This window comes from Rhipicephalus microplus, chromosome 4 (genome assembly GCF_043290135.1).
Source record: "Rhipicephalus microplus isolate Deutch F79 chromosome 4, USDA_Rmic, whole genome shotgun sequence".
NCBI classification, from domain to species: Eukaryota; Metazoa; Arthropoda; class Arachnida; order Ixodida; family Ixodidae; genus Rhipicephalus; species Rhipicephalus microplus.
Genome location: NC_134703.1, coordinates 205,800,651 through 205,823,772, shown reverse-complemented (window position 1 = coordinate 205,823,772; position 23,122 = coordinate 205,800,651). Strand labels below are relative to the sequence as shown.

The following is a 23,122-nucleotide window of genomic DNA, read 5'->3' as shown; positions in this document are numbered from 1 at the left end:
ATTACGATGCTTCCTTGGGCTGTCTTAAATAGTGTTGTGGGTTATCTTTTTAGTAAAACTTTGAGTTGTGATTTTAGTCACATGTGCACAACCTTGATGCTATGTTATTTTCATAGGCACAGATCATGATCGCATGACCGTTGATGCGCATTGGTGGAGAAGTGCCAGTCATTCACATAGATATAGTGAATATTGCGAAGTTCGTAAATATTTTTTTAAGAGAGCAGTGAGATTCCAGCAGGTATGTATACGAATGATATCCAGGATCGAAGAAAATCTAGAATAAAAGTGTACTTCTGAGTACAACAAAGCCGCAGTACGCATGTACGCGGTGGTGTGACATGGACATAGATGCTTGATACGAGAGATGACGTATAATCAAGAAACGCCAAAATCTTTTCTCTGTCTAAGCATCTCAAAGAATCTTGCGTTTACGATACAAGCCAGCTTGACATTTTGAAGAGTTAACTTAAATCAGTGCCTGCAAAAGTAAAACCTAGCATTTTAAAATATTTCATTTCACTCAGGGCAGAAAAGCGAAGTGTTGCATATCTAATAAAAGCGCTATTGGTTACAATGTACACGTGCTTTTAAGAGATGAGTGGCCGGCCGCCTAAATCACCTGTACGCGAGAAGGAAGCCCCGTCTTTGAACGCGGGGGCCTTTTCACGAAACGAGAGGCAAAGCAACCACATTTTGGCATGCTTCATATTCAGTAACGATGATGGTGATGATAAAGTAATAATATTCATACGTATGCGTGTTAATTGTAAGCCCGACACCTGGAGTAGTAAGCCAGGCTAATATATGCTGTGCTATCATTTTTCTTTCATTTATGTGAGAATATAGAAAAGCGCAGGAGACCATCGACAGGCATCACCCCCTACATCTACATATACTTAACGCAACCAAAGTATGTATGCCGAGTGACCCGGTGCGTCGTTCATGCGGTTTGATTCATTTTCTCTCATATTCTCATGGCGTCTCTCATAATCATATGGTTGTTTTGGGACGTTAAACCTCACATATCAATCAATATTTTTCTATGATTGCACTTTCTGAGCGTTGAAATGAAGACAAATATCATTCAGATTTGCAGCTTTTGTTCGAGATCATGACACGCACGCACCTCACGGATGACTCCACACTTACACAGTACGGATTGCCTTCCTGAACTGCGTTTATCGTGACCATGGATTATTCAGTGGCATCGAATGATATGCTTTGAAACGTAACGCATCTTACTGCACTCACAAGCGTATCGTTTCCGAATCGTACACTAGAGCAGGGGTTCTCAAACATGTCGGTTCCAGCGAACTCAACTCCATTACTGCCAAGGAGCCTTCTGCTTCACTCCCGTCTGCAGCATGGCTTCATGCGCACTGACTCATCTTTGGCACCTATCTTCAGGCAGGGTAAACGTGAAGGGGAAAATATAAGGACTCCTGGATTCCAGTGCAACAGCTTAATCATGTGGCTCTTTTTCTGCAGTCTGACTGGCTATGAGCTGTCAGTAGAATTCATTATTGCGCAGCTAGCATAAGTTAAATCTATCATGAGGGAAATGTGCTTATGACACACAGGCATAATATCGTTTTTTCAACCTGGAGTTGGCCGACTAAGCGACTAGGCGAATGCAGAACCAGGAAGAATGGCTTTGAATCCCGGGGAGGGGCCTGCGGCACCCACTCTCAGAAACCAAAGGAAAGCTGGTCTATGGGAGCTGCAGCGCATGCAACTTCAGCCAGCAAAGGAATGAACACGGCTTTGTCTGAGCGTCGTTCTTGCCACTCCGCTCTGTTTTCTGGGGCCTAGAGTCGCTTCTTCACAAGACAATGATCAGAAAGCGTTCGGTAGTTTCACCTCAATATTTTGGTACTTCTTAAGCTCACCAAGTTAGATGGGGTCACCAGGTTTACAATGCTCTGAATTTTACCAGAAACGCCGTAACACAACAATAAACAAACTCTCAATTGCATAGAAAGCAGCAAGAAGGAAGATTAGGCGAATCCTCCGTGTACTAAACATCATTGCTATAGTGGCTGAACGATCGCAGTGTCAGATTTCCCGCCAGTGAATATCGCAAGAAACTTTATTCTCACAACAGATGATACGAGATGCCTTCTGGATTGAGAAACCTGGCATGTACAAAAGCGCACATTTCTAATGAACATGTTGATCGCACTAGTTGGTACAGATCTGTCTTCGTAGGAAGCACCAAATTAAGCTACACACACTCACAGAGAAAAAATAAGGTACAGCACAAGCACTTAACAAAACGTTTGTTTAGAAGAGCGAACACATCGTATTAGTGAAAAAAAGGAAATTAGAAAGAAGGCACACGTGTCGTGCCACGTCTTATCTGTTACACACATCCAAAAATCCAAGTTCTTTCTTTGTACGCGAGATAGTCAATCGAAATCCCCACATTTCATTTCTCCAAGATTAGCTATCAATCTGGTTAGCAAACCTCTGCTGCGATATAAAATGCAAGTGTTATCAATATACAGCATGATGTATCATTGTTCCTTATTATAGTGTTCCTTTATGCACTCAATGATACATCCCTCAGTTTGTCCAACGTATGCGCGGCCACACGACAAGGGTATTCTATAGAAAACAGCTCAAGTTAAACGCTTGTGTCGTGCCTTCTTTCTCTCTGTGAGTTTGTGCGTTTCCTATAGGAAGGCGCATCACATTTTGTTGCACGGTAAAACCACTAGTATCTTAGACAGCAATGAACGGCTCGGCTTGTCGACGGCACAAGCAACACCCTGTGCCGGTAGCGTCTCAACCAACCTTAATAGAATAATAATAGAATAAACTCAGTTTCAAAGCTTCGTAGCTCCGCCAGCGGAGGAGGATCAGCCGAACAGCGTTCGCTAAAACTAGCGGCGCACCGCGGCAATCCGCCGCGCTGTTGCGCACGGTGGCTTTCTTGTTGCACTATTATCAAACTTAACAATTCATTGTGCTTCCAGTCGACATTCTCAAGTCACATTTGTGAATTTCTTAAGTGGATACGCAGAGACTCATCTGTGTAGATTGGCCTTGTCCATTGCAAGCTGGCTAAGAATCAATGATCCGCGTAATTTCAGCTGTCTGCATTGCGTTTAACCATAAAGAACGTTAGATTGTATATTAGTGATAATTTCAGCATAGTTTTTATGACTACCGCTACCATTTTACCAAGAGCCATCGTGCCTAGACAAAAAATGCCCCAAAACTTCTGTAAAAGCCTCGAACAAGTTGACTTATTGGAATACAAAAATGGTAAAAACAGTACTCATGTTTTGTACTAATTCAAAAAAGAAGTTCTAGAAAATCCAGTACCCATGCTATGTTTTGTTCACCAGACAAGCCTTCGTGACAGCTATCAATCGAGAGCAGAGTGAAAAATGTTACAGCAACTTCACCTTCTTTCTCGCAGTTTCCACATTTTCAGAACGCTCCTGATTGCTTTTGTAGCAAAAAAAAAAAAACGAAAAGATATTGACATCACTTTATGAAACATTACTATTCTAGCCATCATGTTGTCACTATGAGTGGTGTAACCCAAAGATGCAGTGGCAACCGCTCCAACGTTTCAAGCACTATCTAAAAGAGGTCACCAATCATGAAGTTTTCGTGAAACGCCTCAAGACAGCTTTCTCAATTGTTTTTGTTGTAGCAGGAAGGACGCGTTAGGGATTATGTATGAAGTCTCCTTGAAAATACCTAATCCGAGTGAGTGCACTTTTGTGTGGTTTGGGCGTGGTTGCCCCAGGAGTGATTGTGAGAGATGCTAGTTACTCTTTGCACGTTGTCGCTTATTCATTTTTTTTTCTGCGGACGTACTTAGGAATGTAGTACACTCATAGTGTGTAAGTGATGAACCACGCTGCACCGGAAAGAACTGAAACCGAGTTGTGCCACAACCGTTACCTGCTATAAGGTCTAGAAATGATAACGCTGCGACTGAGGAGAAGATCTACTGCTGTAATATAAAGCAAATGTAGCAAAACATAGCCACTGGTGGAAGGTGACCATTTATATATTGACACGTGCGGTTCTTTTGGTTTACGAAGAAAGCCGCTATCACTTTCTGTTAAGCGCAACGCAGGCCGCGTTTATCTTGTATGCCACTTTGGAACGCTTTATGACGCGTGTATAAAAGAACCGCACGTGTCAGTCTTTTATACACGCGTCATAACGCGTTCCAGAGTGGCATACAAGATAAACACGGCCTGCGTTGCGCTTAACAGAAAGTGATAGCGGCTTCCTTCGTAAAACCAAAAGAACCGCACGTGTCAATATGATTGTGTATGTTCACAAGCGAAATATATATCAGAGCAATAATCTCCACTGCTCTGAAGGCAGCGCGACAGTTGACAATTGATCAAATGTCACTGTGATGCAAATCTTTAAATACCGAAAGCGTTGTTCGTTCCGTGCCTTTCATCTTGCTGTTCTATTTCTGGTGGTTCCTTCGAACTGGGAACTGGGCATTCAAGAGGCCCGAGCGTTTTGAGGGGGATCGGAGCCTTGGTTACGAATAGGTATTAGCGTCTTCAATTGGGCTGGTTGGTCTATACAGAAAGAGAAAGACGTTACTGCACTGGAACAGAACGGAGACGTCTTCCCGTCTCCGTCCTGTTCTGGCGCTGTTACTTTTTTTCTTTTTCGTTATGAACATTTTGGCTTCGATATACTAGGTTTCGGAATTGCCGAGAACAAGCGCGGGAAAGTACCGGGCGCGAGCTCCCACTTTTTACGTGAGAACAAAAGTCCTTGCCCAGAAAAACATGACGGTAGTGCGTTACTTTGTCGTCATTCTCAAACTGCACGTCATAGACACTGTGTTTGGCAGTGAGCTTTCTAAATTTGCGAAGCAAAGGTTGCTCCCACCTTTGGAATGACATCGCATTTCTTTGGAGGTTTGTAATGATCAACATTGTTTCGTTTATACTCCCATCAAGAACAAACTATGGCATGCATGAAAATGAAATACTTCACCATGCTGGATTTAAAAACTTGGCTATAGTAACATGGTCTCAACTTGTTTCACCCGTTCACTCACATTCCTGAGGTTTTAAACTGACTTTCAGGGTGTGCCTTGATCACACGCTCACATTACGTTGTCGTACAAACGACTGTCTCTTCACTTATATCTATATTTTTTATGTTTATGCACTGTAAAAAACTTGAACGCGAGAGCGTTAAAGAGCTAGTTTGGCAGAAATTTCAATGATCGCGTCTCCGGGTGTAAGCAAAAAGACAGCATCGTGTCCATGAAAAAAAATTAAAAAAACAAACCTACCAATAAAATAAACAATGAACCACTACAGTGCGATTAGAAATCAAACCAACGCTCTCTGCGTGACAATCAGGTGTTCTACTGCAGAGGCACGACAAGGGTCAAAACTAATTTAAAAAAGAATATTATGGTTGTCATGTAGTAGAAGCTCTCATTCATATTCTGTATAACCAAGAAAGAAAAGCCTTATGTTTACCCTTCTTTCGTTCATGGAGTAGAACGAATTTCTTCAACGCACGCAATAATAAGTGGAAAAAGTGTAGAATTTCGCCAGTCGTCAAAACATGTAAAGTGCACAACGAGTGTGTATTTAGAGGCGCCACCCATTACAGAGCGTTCAAACGTATGTTCGTGTGCTGCCTTACGCACGTGTAGAAGGTACTTCGCGGATTGGCGTAGTTGGCACTTAACAATTGTACTTTCAATAGACATTCTACGAGAATTGTCCAGGGTTGCACGCACAGTAGTTTGATTGATATGTGGGGTTTAACGTCCCAAAACCACTATATGATTATGAGAGACGCCCGCACAGTAGTTTGTTTGCCCTCGCAGCGTTTGCTTAAGTGACCATGGACACTTCTCCCAGGACACATACAATAACACGGTTCCGGTGCGGCAGTTGACCCGTTCCTGCTGCGGCTCGATAGAGTCCCTTCCATGCCCAACTGGCCTCCGAGGTCTGTCACGCCCAGTTACGCCGAAACAGTTAGATACCGGCTTCCTGCGAAGGGTCACTGTGGCGCTAAAATTCATCCAATGCCGAACACTTGGCATACTAGGAATACAGTGCACTAAGCACACAATAAACCCGTCTTGCTTCCACGCCACAGCTGAGGCTGCGATGTAGTGAGGACGTAAGTGCGATTTGTGTACACGGCTTACAAAAATCAGAATGGGCGTCACACTTTTGTGAGGCTGCGCCTACCACTTTGGCCTATTCTTTTTGCATAAACTTTTGCGCACATAGCGCTTATGCACGACAACATGCGCAATGAGCGGCAAGCGTGGTTCCGAAGGAATATATTTCTTCAAACAACCAAAAGTGATGCGAATACAGCATCTTTGCATTCCACATAAAAATATTTTATGCTGGGGTCCACCATGAATTTGGTGATGCATTTCCGTCACAAAATGACTCGAAGAAATATGCATGATCAGAAGACAATGAAAACATTCTGTCAACTGGTGTAGAGCTCTCGACCCCTCGATCAGCGATGCATGACGGGCATGCTGTACACTGCGCCATGGGCACATACTTTGTAGGCTTTACAAACACGCCTTTGTATTTACCAATGTCCTCGCACAATGTTCTTCATAAAGTTTACTAAGTCATCATGAGCGTGGCATCCACAATGAGTTCCTTCCATGCGTCGTTTCTACTCGTCTGTCCTATTCCGTGTGTTTCCGATAAGAGAAGTGCAATTCAGCCAGCGTCTCTTAGCACACTGCCAGGTGGCGAGCTTACCCATCGCGTCCACGTGGCCCACTCAATCTATGAATAACGAAAATTGTACGGTAACGCATAAAGCAACGCACCTGCTCCGCCTGGATATAACTCTGTGTTCCCCGCTTAGGCTCAACCCGCGAAAAATTGTGGCCCGCCAAACCGGGAGACGACACCCGTTGTGTTTTGCTCTTATAGGGTATAGGCGTTCAATAGCATTAAAATGCTTTGAGTAGGCGACTTTATCTCAAGTTCAGCGCACAATTAGTCACGCTCTTCTGGCAATCACACCGCTTTCCTTGGTTCCGCTCCCACCCTTAACTACTACAGCTACCACAAGTATGAATTATCACAAGGGCATGTTTAATTATCGTTAATTCATAGTAATGAACGTCAGGCATCGTGATGGAGCTGTACAGCTAAGCGTCGACCTGGAGGCATTTACGTTAAATGGTGCTTTAGCTGTCAAACTCTGACAGATATTGTATAAGCTCTTCTATATTCATGTAGATAAACACCAAGCTACTTCTGTAAGCAGACATTTACTTCCGTGTTGTATACCATTTCTATGATTTCATGCGAATTCGCGTTGTAACATTCCAGTGGAATTGTGCTCCAACCTAATCGCTAATGTCATGGCGTAACGTATAAAAGTGGACGTAGTTTTTTTGACGTCGTCGAGCACTGAGGCGCCCATTGCCAGCATCTGTTTTTCGACAATAACGAGCCTCACATGAAACGGCGCCCCGTTAATAAGCGCTCGCTGACTTCGTGGCTCCCTGACCTGAGCAACAGCCGCATCGGCGCGACCTTTCTTCTTGCAAGACGAGGGTGCGATGAGAACTGGGCGACACGCATGCGTGAGTCCGCATGCAATAAAGATTCCAACGTCGTCACGCGTCGACGCTCTCGCCGGAAGGAAACCGTGCACGGGTTTATTTTCCAGGCCTAGACTTATGAAATAGCTGCCTCACGGATAAGTATTGGTCATATTTTTATTACAGTTATATGTCGGCAGCTTTTTGCCATCGGCGTCACCATAACGATCCCTAAGGCGCTAAAAGAAGAACAGTCTAGAAGAAATCTTTTTCCCACGTGCACACCAGTGATTCAAACCTGCGAGTCTGCGACCCGTCGATCAACGGGGTGACCGATTAAGCAAATCGTCCACGATTGCATATATCCTCTAGCTTTCTAACAACAGTCGTTTTATTACAATGCTGACACCTGGTGCTACGCAGACATCTGTGGTTCTCAACCATGTCACGTGCTTGGTCAATGTCACCCTAGAGATGGCTCAAATGGTGTACTGTTTAGGTGTGATGTCAGCGCTCTTTTCTATTCTTGTCTCTTTTTCTGTAGTTACACGTTGTAACTATTCGTAGTCTTGCGCTGTCAAAATATGTTTATTCAAGGGCATCACTTCTCTCGTTCTTCACTGAAGTTATCTGTGAACGTCCAGTCGTGTACTTTTGGATACAGGTCGTAGCATCGCTGCTATTAAACCTATGATGGTCACACAAGTTAATTACGCAGGGATGCATTCATAACATTTTGTTATGCCATGACATAAACATCACGACTATGGTCCACAGTGACACGACTCTTTTCAGTGATTGTGAGCTCCCTTTTGTATCTATCTCCCTGTCTCATGAGCAAAGGAATGGTTGCTTGGGCTGGTTGAAGCCGCAGTAATCAGTGCACAACCTAAATATGGCTTGCCACAACGAGCAACTCTTCAAACAGAATCTGTCATCCACTCTATGATTGTAACTGTGTAACGCTATACGAAAGTAATTGATGCGATTTTCTTTGTCATATGTTATAAAATTGTATTGCCGCAACTGTTCCTTTGAAGCGCTCGGTTGAATGCCCCACCACGGTGGTCTGGTGGCTAAGGTACTCGGCTACTGACCAGCAGGTCGCGGGATCCTATCCCGGCTGCGGCGCCTGCATTTCCGACGGAGGCAGAAATGTTGTAGACACGTGTGCTCAGATTTGGGTGCACGTTATTGAATCCCAGGTGATCGAAATTTCCTAAGCCTTCCACGACGGTGTCTCTCATAATCATATGGTGGTTTTGGGAGGTTAAACCCCACATATCAATCAATCAATCAATCAAGTGCTCGGTTGAAATTCACAAAACCTATGAGCAGTACCTGGAGCGGATTGCGTATCAGTGTTCGAAAACCTCCACGTTTGCTGTATAATATTTTGTTTGTATTGCGCACAATTCGCGAACACTCAAGATTATTTCAGAGATTCCGCGACCACCTGAAAATATGCCTGGAGAGGTCAACGCAAGATCTATAAAAGACGTCCTAGTAATGATCAGTTGATCGACGGCCGATGCTCGGTTCGTCGCTATCAGTGTTGGTGTAGATCACTGTAATCAAAGATTTCTATTTGACGGCCACAAGTTTATCCAAATAAACAGTTTCATCTTGGACATACAGTCTCCTCCCTTCATACACGTCTCGAGTCCATGAAAATATACGGCTTCAGCATTCGAAATGTACTTACCTTGGCAGCACGTAGATACTGTGACATTAGGTCATCTACAAAATGATGTTTTCAAGTGGTACTTTCCAGGTTTATTACAACGGCATGTGTTTTGTAATCAAGAGATGGATGAAAGCGTGCCTGGTCAGATAATACGATGAAGAAAAAATCAAGGTAATTGACTTAGCAAACGTGAAAATCACACGAGCAATGTTTCATGATCTGCACGGGTTCCTGCGACATACAAAGCCGGGCTAATAACTCTGTCTCACAGGCATTCAGGGGTAAGCTACAAAGCAAGCCGCAGGCTTGTGCTGCAAATTATAGCTTTGTTCGTAATTGCATTACAGTTGAGACAGCCGCCTACATTTGGCACATGCTATGTCAGAGCATAGCATGCACACCTCTCCTCATAGCATGCACACCCCCAGCATAGCATGCACACCCCCCAAAAAAAAAGAATTCTAGCTTCTTCCCTGTAGTAGTTCATTCAATCGAAGATACCTACTTTTCAACTCGAAGGACAGCTTGTTTTCACTAAAATTCACAATAGCCTTCACATCTTGGATATTATAAAAGAGGCTTGTAAATTGAGAGCGATCCGTCAAAAATCAGTGTATTTTGAGCTGTCGTCAAGTCAGCTATATCGTCTCCAAATATGTTGAGATGATGTCGACACTTTTGTAAGTGGCTTTATTTTTTACGTTGAACAGCGATATGAAAATTATTATTTTCTAGTACGCCGCCCCTAGCAACCCCCCCCCCCCCTCGTTCAACAAAGGAGAGGACAGCGCATATTACTCTCCTCTGCACCAGACTTTCAAAAGACTTCTTTCAAAAGGTGGAAACCAAGTTCATCGGCTTCCCATTTCCACCGGCACTTGACAACGAAATCCATAGCAGATGTGGGACATCATCCGTTGATTGCTTAGTTATCATACGATTACACAATGCACTCATGTAGTAAACGATGTGCTGAGGTCATTCGAATTACGAGCCCTAAAATTAACGAATATGTCATTCCTTGCTTTATTGCTCCCTATCTTGCGTGTTTCATGCGAGTGTTTTCTGTTACAGAACCATAAAATGGCAATTTCAGCGAGCTTTGAGTATCTGTTAGAAGTTTTGGAACGTTTCTAGACAAGTTAACACGACTCACCAATCTTTGCTGAGACGGCCGTGTCTTCCTGGGCAGTTGCGCATGTCCCCAGGAATGCCTGCAAGAGCCGGAAAAAGAAGTTGCTTATTTTAGGCAAGCCTCTGCAAAAGTATGATGAAACGGTGTGGGAAGACGGGCTTTAAGGCAGTAGAAATGGCCCGGAAAGAGAGAACGTTTCGATAGAAGTACGCAGAAAGCAACAAGACGTTGGTTTCAAGCTGGAACGACAACAAGCAGTCGTCTCTAGGCAGCATGGAGCCTTAAATAATTGGGACCTCGGTAAAGAGAGTAGTACAAAATAAAACTTTGCAAGCCAAATCACTATGCACAGTTTTTTTATCTCACATATCGTAAACATATATATATATATATATATGTATATATATATATATATATATATATATATATATATATATATATATATATATATATATATATATATATATATATATATATATATATATATATATATATATATATATATACCTGGCGTTATACTATGTTCCGAATGGGAACAGTCAAAGCGTACCTTAACACATATATGTTTTTAAGCAGACGCTCCCATATGTGTTCGTTGCTGACCCTCCCGCATTTTTTCTTCCAAGGTGAGTGATACATAGATCTCAAAGAATTTTCGCGAACAAGTTTCTGGAATTACTGCATGAATCACTTCGTAATATAAGTTACGCAAACGCACTTATTCGCACAGCAATTTGATGATATATTTCCGAAAAAAAACGCTAAACCATAAGCCACCAGATATTTAAAAGGGTTATTGGAAGACGACCTCAAGAGCGTGTGGATAAATCCAGTAGTAGTCACAGATGCTTCTGTCACTGACGTGAAGGCCGGAGTGAGAATTTAGGCGACAGATCTTAGTTGGTCATTTTCTCCTCACTTGCCTGAGTGCACATCAATATACAAGCAGAATTGTTGGGAATTATTCTAGCACTGCGTAAACTGCCATCCCACTTCCTTCAGTAGTGGTGTTACCAAATTGTCCGTGCACTGCGCTAGCAGAACTTCACTCTTTGAGCTGCCTTGCAGAACGTTATTCGTATATGACAAATGATGTGCGGAACGTCCATCTGGTTTGGGTGCGAAGCCACACTGGACTAGAAATAAATGAATCGCTGGACACCACAGCGGTAGCACGTGTTAAAAAAACGTGTCCTAAATGTTCTAAAAGCATCCTGTGATAACACGTTCCGTGAGAAACGTTTGTCTGTACGAGGAACATACTATATCTTCTATACTGAGCGACACAAGTTTTCAGCACATTAGCCATCCCTGGAATAGCTCATGGTGCAGCACAAGACAATTGGAAGTTACGTTAACGAAATTGCGGTGCTAACTCCTGTCATTATCTTTTTACTTACAGAGGCTTGTATTCGTGTCTTCCCCTCAGTGTATCTGTTGTGATGAAGTAGAAACGACTGAGCACTTCTTTATTGGGGGTTGATAATATCAGAACTTAAGGCACAAATTGCTAAAACCACATTTTCAAAAAAGGTGATGATGATATGTGGGGTTTAACGTCCCAAAACCACCACATGATTATGAGAGACGCCTTAGTGGAGGGCTCCGGAAATCTTGACCACCTGGGGTTCTTTAACGTGCGCCCAAATCTGAGCACACGGGCCTTCAACATTTCCGCCTCCATTGGAAATGCAGCCGCCGCAGCCGGGATTTCATCCCGCGACCTGCGGGTCAGCAGCCGACTACCTTAGCCACTAGACCACCGCGGCGGGGCTTTTCAAAAAAAAAAAGGGGGGGGGAAGGGGGGACCTTGAGCTTTCTATATAGGCATTACTCTCTCTGGGGGCTTGGCACTAGGGCAGTGTGACAGTATCATTTACGATGCTATGTTTAATTATTTTAGAGAATCAAAGAGAATGTGATGTTAAAACTATCAGTAATGTTGAAACATCTTTCATATATCCTATTACCCAATTTGTATGAAATAATTAGTTCATATGTTTAAGTTTAAGTTGCACTGCATAAAAAAGACACCAAAACGATGACTAATGCTTTTGTTTCTGCTTAAGCTATCTTCGCATATTTACGCCATTTCTTCTCTCTCTTTCTCCGTTTATAATTTATTCATTTTGTTTTGAAATTTCTACTGCCGTACGCTTCGTGGCCGATCCCTCAGTGCGGGTTGTGCCATTCTTCCGGGAATAATTATCAACATCACCATCATAAGTGTGGGCCTATGTGCACAAGTTTTCTAAACTACTCGCTATACACTAACAGGAATAACAATATCGAGTACTGATGGCACTGTCGTATCACAATGCTGATTTGCAATCAAGTCGAATCACACGCTTATATGCCAGATCAGTGGCTTTACATAGCTGCAGAGAAGCTGATTGCAACAGCTCCCAATGACCTGATCAACGTGGACAGTCGGAAAAAACCAGCGCCCAATGACAAACGACGCCGTATCAAGCAATAATTCAATCAGCGGCAGATAAAAGGGTGCTTTTTGCATTTTCCTTTTTCGCATGATGAATGGCGTCAGCTAATTGCACCTCTTTGGGTCAGAGACGGAGCGGCGAAAGTGGAACTCGTCGGTATGGCGGCGGGCACCGGCAAGGCTTAGCCGGTCAACTTGTTTTAATTAAAGTGACGCAATTAAGCGTGCTTGTAAACAACCTAGGGCTATCCTGACGGCACTTTCGCGAACGATAAATGGTTGCCGCTTTCTTACTTTGATTGCTTAGCCTGTAAGGCCTGTGTTGAGGATCTGTTAAAATTGGCAACAACTGCCCAGACTGTACAATTAGGTGCTGGTAGAATTGAGAAAAAAAAAAGAAAAAAAAAGCATGAAGTGTAGTCAGAAATTTCAGCATTCTTTTCGCATTTTGAACAAGATTTATATTTCGAAACCGTAGTAAAAGTAACTAAGACCGTCCTGTGGCACAGCCAAGTGGAAGAGAATTAAAGCTGTATTGTGAAATATGGAGTATCACTTTGCTGTGTGCAGTCGCGTAGACTGATGTCATGCGCACCAGTTGTCAAAGTTAAAGTATGTATAGTATTACCCACCCCTGCTCTATTTTGGGCTGCCTACGATGCAAAAGAACTTGCGTGGTGAAAAGCGGCGCTGTCTTGGCTGCCTCTAGTGGACCAAATCGAGCCGTGGCGCATGTGCGCGGAGTGAACACATGCGCAGTGAACCACGATGCTCGTACACTAACCACTCGCACGCTCACTGCTTGCAGCATGCGAGTATACGACTTCATGTTCGCTGCAAATATAGAAACTCATTACAAAGTGTCTACTTTTAAATTCTGTGATTACACTGACTGACCAATGAGCTTTCCATTCCGATCAAAAAATGTCACCCTATAAGTTGGTTGTATGTAACTTTAGGCGTCATCGTTTGTCATCATTGGAAGCTGAGTGAAAGGTACAGCAGCCGAGTGCCACTGCATGGATGCACTCGGCGTTTCATGACTTCGTTATTGGGACATTACGACACATAAAAAAGCAACCACAGGGTGACGACCCTCAAGAATTAAAGACTTTGAAGTGTATGCAGTGCTGAGCTGCAATTTCGGTGTTTGTATTACGACATTTCCACTGCTTCGTTGTTCGCATACCACGCCACTAGAAATTATGATAAGTCTAGAAAAATCTTTCAAATGCCCAGGAAATGAGCTTTCCTGAAATTTCCTGTGAGTTGGAGCATGCTGCCATATTATTTGACCTTTAGCGATGGGCAATAATGTGATTGCGAAAATCTTGTGATAACTTCAGCACTCGCTTTCCACGTCTTTACGAGAGCTTTATTTGAGTTGATCGATTCGCAGTGGCTTCTTCAAATATTCTCATGAAAATAACTCGCGCACTTTTTTTTTTCGAGTGCACCTGCATTTTTATTGCTACCGATTTGACGAAATAAACGCGCCCCAACAACGACTTCCTCAATACCGGTGCCAGCTTGCTATGAAGATGCCGAGCTTTATGTCCCCTTGAGACTACCATGGGGAAACTGGATGCAAAACTGCAAATGTAACGCAACACCCGTTGCCCAAATATAGCCGTCGCTTGGCAGTTATTCAGTTTTAATGAACGTGAAAGGCAAAACCAGTTGTTTCCGTTAGAGGACGGAGAAAGCAGGTTTTTCCTGTTCAAGTTTTTTTCTGGGAATTTCGCAGCAAGGTAGCCGCATTGTACTAGCACCCCCCTTCAAACAGTTGCCGTCTGCGCAATGGAAACAAGCTTTTCTTTATGGCAGCAGTTGCACTCACCATGCTGCACATTCCGTAAACTACCCGCTGCAGGAGAATCAAACACAAACCAAAAATATAAAACAATAAAAAAGAGACCAGGAGTGCTATATTAATTTGAGTGCGGAAGTATACTGCCAGAAAGTATGCCCAGTCGCGTGACAATAAATAAAATCAAGTGACAGTATTGTCTAATGCGTCTGTGGAGCTCTAGAACAAAAAGAAAAGATGAAGAACGGAGTGTTTTCTGACGCTAACTAGATGAAATTGATTATCACTCAGACCCAGTATTTCGCAGCCGGCAGCCCACAGAATGAACACTGAAAGCACCAGCTTGCGCAATGAGGATGCCATGGCAAAAATTTAGAGCGTGTGCATGAGTGTAGAGTTAAAAGATTCCTGTGGGAAAAATTTTACACAAGAAAAACGTTCGAATTTAACGCGTGCACTGGATTGTGCAAAGTTCAGTTATTATGACTCCATGTTTGCTAGGTGCACGGACCCGGAAGTATATATATCTGCAAAACCAACCAAAAACAGAAGACGTAGTGTTTGATGGTATAAACCTCCACAGTCACATATAAACAACTAGTATTAGTAATATTTAGTGCTCATTTCACAAGAAAGTATTACACCTAACAGGCTTGCCCCGCCGCGGTGGTCTAGTGGCCAAGGTACTCGGCTGCTGACTCGCAGGTCGCGGGATCAAATCTCGGCTGCGGCGGCTACATTTCCGATGGAGGCAGGAATGTTGTGGGCCCGTGTGTTCAGATTTGGGTGCACGTTAAAGAACCCCAGATGGTCGAAATTTCCGGAGCCCTCCACTACGGCGTCTCTCATAATCATAAGCTGGTTTGAGGATGTTAAACCCCACATATTATCATCATAATCATGACAGGCCTGCCGAAGCCACGCAGGGCTTCAGTGGCAGTGCCAGGAAGCAGCCGAAAACAGTTATACATTTACTAATATACCAAAATCACAAAAAATGACACAGGAACGGGAACCAACACTTTGTTTAAGACAATAATTAAATGGTTTGCCTGAGAACCTTTTTGAACTTATGTTTAGTCCGAGTACACAGTACACGTGGAGGCAGCTTATTCAAGTGCAGAGGAATGTAGTAGTCTCGTATTCTCTTACCGTATTTTGTACGATGCCTGGGTACTAGAAATGGATCTTTCGAACACACAAAAACATGCAACATCATACTTGGTTTTGAAACCATTTTTTCAAAAGTGCCTAATCACTACACTGTTCATTAGTATATGAGTGAAGTTCGGTACACAAGATTTTAAAATCATCATTCTTTACATCGAAATTTATTAAATGTGATGAATAGGAATTTACCCTCTTTTGCCAGTGTGCCGCAAAAAGGCCGTTTACTATTATGCTGCCCCTTACTTGACTAAAACCCAGAGCATGTACAACAAACAAGTTTTCGAGTAGAGAGAGGCATATAATATCTCAAATTGTAAAGCATACATGATACACCACGAAGACACTTACGTACATATTCTACACAGAATTTCCAGAACAGATACAAATAGAAATAAAAACCAAGATACTTTACGGTATCTACATAGTCTAAGGGTGAACAGAAACAAAGAAAACAATTGGAATCGTGCAGCTTAAATGAATGACTGATTTCTAATATTTCCAATGCTATGAAAACAAATGAGTTTTGTCTTAGGCGTAATATCTTAATCAAATTAGCAGAAAATCATTCCTAGCTCTAGTTGCAACTGCCTGTAATGAAGTATTGTCTTGCATATAGTTGGTTGACTCGGCTACAATGACAGTGTTGTCTGTATATTGATATGCAGATGACACTGTCACGTCAGAAGCTGCAAGAGTGTATACCATGAGACCCCGATGAAGAAAGCTTGGTTGACCACATGTCATAGCCCACGCTATTGAATGCTTTATTCACGTGTAAAGGAGGGCACACATAAACTAATTACGTTCGAAAAGTAAGTCTAACCCGTCTGATAAATCTTCTAGAAGCACTTGTGTAGGTTTTTCTGAAATACAACCGTACTGGGAAGGGAAAAAGCATTTGTCTGCCTATTTGTGCGATTAGCGAGAAAGGTACGATTCAACAAACACTTGTCTAAATAATCACATTCTACCGATGATGTCATCTTTTTGCTGCGGCGATAACAGCGCATGCTCTACAGGGCAATGCTCGTTTTTGTCGCCGCCAAGACATTGGAATGCGAATACTAAGGAATTTGATGGAGTCAAGAACGCGGTTACCCCTTCTGCCAGCGATATGCTTAGGTATTTCGCAGTGAATGTATAGTCTCATCCACGTCTCTGTATAGACAATTTGCCGCACCTGTTTTGTCCAATCAAAACTACAGGTGCCACACCTGCTCCGTTGATTGATATGTGTGGTGTAACGTCCCAAAACAACTGATCATTATGAGAGACGCCGTTCTGGAAGGCTCCTGAAATTTCGACCACCTGGGGTTCTTTAACGTGCACCCAAATTTGGGCCTACGGGCCTACAGCATTTTCGCCTCCTTCAAAAGTGCAGACGCCACAGCGGGGATTCGATACCGCTACCTGAGGGTCAGCAGCCGAGTACTTTAGCCACTAGAACACCGCGGCGGGGCACCACCGCACCATGTCCGCCCCCTACCGTGGCGCTCTTCCTGCCATGGCCTTTTTCAGCACCGCGCGATATGTCTCCATCTACGTCGAATCGTATAATCTGTGTCCCAATACGTCTATAGTGTCTGAGCGCACTCGAATGAAAGCTACAGCAGACGGCAAAGCCAAAAAAGTTAACTTGGCGGACCTGCTGTTGCCATTTTTATCTGCTTCGAACTTATCACGTCATCATTCATCGCTGTGGGGCCCATAACTTCGCCACCTGCGCATTTATTGGCTTGCTATTTACGCGCTATAAAGCTTCGAAGGCAATGTATTCATTGGTATTTTGCAGTCTCTTCACGGTTTGTTCTCAGATTCTCGGAGACAGGGCTTAGAAGACATGAATGAATAAACTTAGCTAATCTAAAGAATAAACAGAACAAACTTAACGCTTTATCCTTATGGCATAAGATGATGCGAAGCGATAACCTATTTCAGCATTCATTTATTGCTGCGAAGAAAATTGGTGAGTAGCTGGCGCAAGTTCGCATCCGAGTGGGCGGTCTCGTTTGCATGAGTGTTGCTATGTTGGCTTCTTACCAGCTAATGACGCTTGAGGCCACGGCTGCTTCACTGGGCCAATGCATTGCTGATGCTACTGACTAGGTCAAAGCCAGTTACGGTCACGTATCAGACATAACAGCGCCCGTACGCCTCTGCGGAAACTCATCTATAGCTTGCGAGCAGCCGGCTTTGCTCTGCCGGGTGACACCTTGCGGCAGTTGTAAGCTCTGACGTGTGCGCACAGGAGCATTCGCAGCCTGACAGACATGCCGACCTGCTTTGCACGGGTGAAGGCGTTGAATGGTGTGCTTCTTTAACCGAACAAGTGCCACAAAGAAAGTAAAATTGGCCAAGAGCATTTTTGTTGATGATAATCATGACGATGACAAATTAGAACTGCGCCTTTTGTAATGGAACGACACCTTCCAATAACGCCCTCGTCTAGTTGGATGGTGTGACGACTGGTGCGATTTTTTTTTCAACCTGGCAGCAATACATGTGCTAACGAAACTTCTTGCCCAACATAACGAGTTTTTCGAAAGCGGTTTCAAGTATCGACATAGAATTTTGGTAGACCTCTTCTCAACGAAGCACAATACTTTGGTTTAAATCATGCTGGAACCTAGAGCTTTATTAAGCTAAGGAGTCGTCACTTCTGGTCATAGGCGTATCCCCTAAATTTTTTCAGGGAAGGAGGGTTAAACCATATTTTATATTCGTCACGCACGTATTGTATATATGTACGTTCATATGTAAGCAAGCAAACTTTACAATTTTTGGAGTGTGTCTGAATGCCCCCTTCGCCACCCCTTGCCTTTGAATACCTCCTTGGTTCTCGTAACAGACGCCTCATTTCTCAGCGTCGCTTCTGGTGAGGAAGCTAAAGTTGCATTCGCCTTAAATAAAGTTCGCATCGGCGACACTGCTTTTGTATCATAAGAAATGTAGGGATTTCACGACTGAAAATTTCCCATTCGGTGTCTTCTTTCCACTTTATCGCACGTGCTTTGTGCAAACTTGAATTGTGCAGGGTTTGCAGTTGGCCAGACAATGGCTATCCTTCTGTATTATCGATGTTCTCCTAGCACGATTGTATGAGTGACCCCTATCTCATGCGCCCGCTTGTTGCGAATGTTTGCGCGGTAGAGGACAGATCGTTTCTCGCTAAAATGTCGTGCGTTCTATATTTAGCCACACCTTTCAAGCCGAACAACGATGCCCTTGGTTGGAGCTACCAGGAAGCGCACACCCTGGCGCTCAAAGAGGGGAACACCGTCACGAGCGTGTCCGAGGTGCGCTCACGAACAGCAGCGCTGACTCACGGTACATCTGCTGGCTGCGAATACGGATGCAGGGGCACGACGATCGAGACGCGTCCTTCTCGCTGCAGGCAAGGTCGCGCGTCCGCAACCTCGGAATTCCCAACCCGAGGAGGTGCTCGTGCTTCCCTTGTAGAGGACGAGACTTTGGTGGTTTCAGCGATTTCGCCCAGGAGCACCTTCGCGGTGGGCTAATCCTAATCATGGTCACCGAACACGCAGGTGCTCTCATCCCTGTACTGGCTGTGATAGGATCCCTTTTAGGACTCCTTACATCGTCGCTGTGGTCTCAGCTGTGGCTCGATATGCAGTTTTGCTGACACGAGAAACGTTCGCCGAACGAAAGGGAGCAAAGCAGAAAGATTGCTGAGGTGCATGGGCCGAGCTCCATGAGGCCCGGTCTGATGGCCGGGTCTGATATTTTCAAGCTTTGCTGCAAATACAAGATGTTTTCCGATAATGTGCAATTTCATTCAGCCTATCAAAGCGATATAAGGAAATGAAACATGACAGTTACAATACACCACTATTTTGCAAGTTGTGTAAAAAAGGAGCTGTCCAACAATTCGGGCTTCTGTCACGTGCGACGCTCCGACATCACATCACCTAGAGTCACTGTATACACTACTTCTAGAAATTGGAGTAGCGCGTTGGCGAAGAAGATGGTTCACTGGCTGCACCGCTGGAAGTCGTTGCTGTCCACCTGGGATCAATGAAGTGATCGTGCGCTCTGTAGCACGTTAGCTACGTATCGGTGCTTTTTGTTGCTTTAAGTTTCAAAAGCAAAGTATTTGCGTGGATTAGGCGGCAATGTTCTGTTTGGCACTGCATAATTAGTTGCCAGAATTAGACGGTCAGTGTTAGCTGACTGCCGGCAAATTTGGCAGAAAAATTCGCTCCCATAGTTGCGCCTTTCCCGTCAGGGCTCTGTGTTGTGCGTGGTGCATTTTGCGAGTGCGTGTGCGACGTTGGTCATTTTAATTGAAGGAATGAGCGTACAACGCACGGTGGAGAAGTCGGGGCGCGTTGTCTCGCTGTGTGCGCAGCAGTTCAATTAAGTGGTTGGTCTCGATCGTGTCATAGAATTAGGGAATCCACGCGCAACGATGCTTATGAGTACACGCTCAAGAGAACTGAATTCGTGCGCCACGTTTCAATATACGTCGCAGGCATGTCGCCGAAGCATGGAGTATCTCTCTAGCTGTGCGAACCTAGCCGACAACGCACAACGACGCGTTTTCTGAGGAAACTGGACAAAGTTTGCAGCCTTGGCACGTTTATTCTTCATATGTGCACACGAGTCTGAACGCTATGTCTTGTGCTGAAGCAGCTAGGGGAAGCATAGCGTCTCTGTCGGGGCACGTGGTCGACGCGCCACGATCAGCTGTGCAGAGAGCTAGACTCCATACTTCTGAGGCACGATTGGACACGATTCAAAAAGGGAAGCGCCACCTGCTACGACTCTATTCAGTTTCTCCAGAACACGCGTTGTTGTACGAGTCGACTAGGTATACGCACACCTGCGGAGATATTCCGTGCATCAGCGACACGCGTCCGACGTCTATTGAAACGCGGCGCACTTCTGCAACAAAGCCGTTCATTCTGTTAATTAAGAGGAGCGAGGAGGAAGAGAAAGGGAAGAAATGAAAGGCAGGGAGGTCAACCAGACGCACGTCCGGTTTGCTACCCTGCACTGGGGGAAGGGGTGAGGGAATTAAAGGAGAAGAGAGAAAAAGTGAAGGGCAACGTGTGTGTAGATGTGACCTTGTCCATTGCACGCTTATAAGCGGTCACGTAGTCCGGTCGTCTTTAGAAAAATTAGCAGTGCTCGCGTCGCTTTGCCGGCCTGCGACTCGTACAGCCATGAACCAAGGATCTTGTCTTCGGAGAAAGGTCTACTGTCAAGGGTCTCTAACGTTTCGCGTAGCAAATTGTGTTCGCTCGAAAAACGTTCACATGAACACAGTAGATTGTCTATATTCTCGTCAGTGTCACACGATTCACATTGGGAGTTATGCGCCATTCCTATGCGAAAGGAGTACGCCTTTGTAAAAGCTACTCCTAACCACAGGCGGCACAGTAAAGTTGCATCCTTGCGGGAGAGGTCCGACAGAACTTGAAGCTTTCTCGATGGGTCCAATTTGTGTAGGCGGCGGTTCCTGACACTGGGGTCACTCAGCCAAGTTTCCGACATGGTGTTAGCGAACGAGTGAAGGCCCCTTGCAGCGTCGGTTCTCGACAATGGAATCAGGGTTGTCTGGGCGTCCGCATTGGCGGATCGGGCAGCATTATCAGCAAGGTCATTACCGACAATACCACAATGTCCCGGAAACCACTGGAACACTACGTCCTGGTTTCCATGTTGCAGTGTTGCCACTTCAAAGACCACAAGTGATGTTTTCAAAGATTATTTCTGCCCATAGAGAATGCCTTCCTTTCGGCTTCACTCCAGCAACAAGGCCAGCGTCACCTCCGTGGTGCCTACAACAACCACAGGTGTGCCTCACTATTCCGGGAATAACGAACAAGAGCCGTCATTCAACAGTGGTCCTACGACAGGTGACATTGTCACTACTCAACGAAAAATACGGCCAGAGGACCCACATTTACACCGATGGATCGGTCTCGGCTGACAGCTCCACAGGTGCTGTTGTCATCCTGGCGTACCAGGTCACTATAAAGCTCAAACTGTCGCATAGGACAACATCCACAGCAGCGGAGCTTGCCGCATTACGTGCTGCTATACTTTATATCGCGGAAGCCCGACCTCAAAAATGGGCTGTGTTCTGCGACTAAAAGGCATCCCTTCAGAGATTGCAATCAGCTTTACGACAAAGGGAGCATCAACAACTAGTGAATGAAATAAGAGAAGTGATTCACGAAGTTTTATCGAAAGGACATGACGTAGTGTTCCAGTGGTTACCTGTTAATTAAAACGGCCAACGTCCCCTATGCACTCGCGAACAAGGTCGCAAACGCACTCGCGAAATGCCTCTTAGTTGCACAGCTGCACACACAGCAAGACAACGCACCCCGACTTTGCAGCACGCTTTGTACGTTCATTCCGTGGCCAACGTCACACACGCACTCGCAAAATGCACCGCGGAACCCGTGGACGACACAAAGCCCGCACAGGGAAGTTTCGCCATATTTGGCGGTAGTCTGGCAATAACCACAACGCCTAAATCTGGCAACTGATTATGCAACGCTCAAGGAGAACATTGCCGATTTCAGAACATTTTCGAAGAACAAACTGAAATAATATGCTGAAGGAGAACAATGTTGATTTCGGAACATTATCGAAGAACAAACTGAAATAATATGCTGTAGGCTTAGTGGGGCGCTCCCCGAAGCTCGTAGGACCTTTTTTGTTTTTGTTAGTTGTTGATTATGTTCCATAGTTGGCGCGACTTGACCATGCGGCAGTGGTGGTTCATGCTATATCAGTGAAAGCTAATATGAGATCACAACGCGGTCTCGCGCAGCGCCATAGTTCTCTGCCGTCGCCGTCGATGTCCATAACCGCATCGCGCGAAATCAGACAAGAAACCTTGTACCAAAGTCGCACTGGGGCTCGAACCCGGGTCCACTCGGTGCCAGCAAGGTATACTATCACTGAGCCACGCGGGTATTTTTCTGTATTGCCTTGCATATCATGACTGTTCACATTTTACATATTTACATATTGGTCCAAATACAAGTGCGTCACAAAATACACCCACAAAATTTATTGAGGTACAATCGCTCAATGCGCCCAATCCAGTCTGGCACATCCTCTTAGCCTTTCAGGATTTCAAGAAACTGGCACACAGATTCGCAAAAATATTGGCGCACAGCTAGAACTTCTACATCCGCGTTTTCAAAGGCACATCGGGTTTTCCATATACTGTGCAGGCCCAGAAGCATGATGAGATCATAAGGTACACCTGCCTCGTTTTTAACCGAAAGAAAACGGATGCCGGGTGGACTTAACGGTAATTCTTTTTTCAAGGTTCTTTG

At 44.5% G+C, this 23,122-nt stretch overlaps 1 protein-coding gene across 2 annotated transcripts in view; it reads right to left on the bottom strand.

Moving 5' to 3' along the window:
- Positions 1-23,122, bottom strand: part of pio (zona pellucida domain-containing protein piopio) — a 200,088-nt gene that overhangs the window by 75,283 nt on the left and 101,683 nt on the right. For both annotated transcript variants that reach the window (XM_037423643.2, XM_075893947.1), the window contains one exon: positions 10,402-10,459. In XM_037423643.2, coding sequence (XP_037279540.1) covers positions 10,402-10,459 — 58 coding nt within the window. The remainder of the gene's footprint in view (positions 1-10,401; positions 10,460-23,122) is intronic.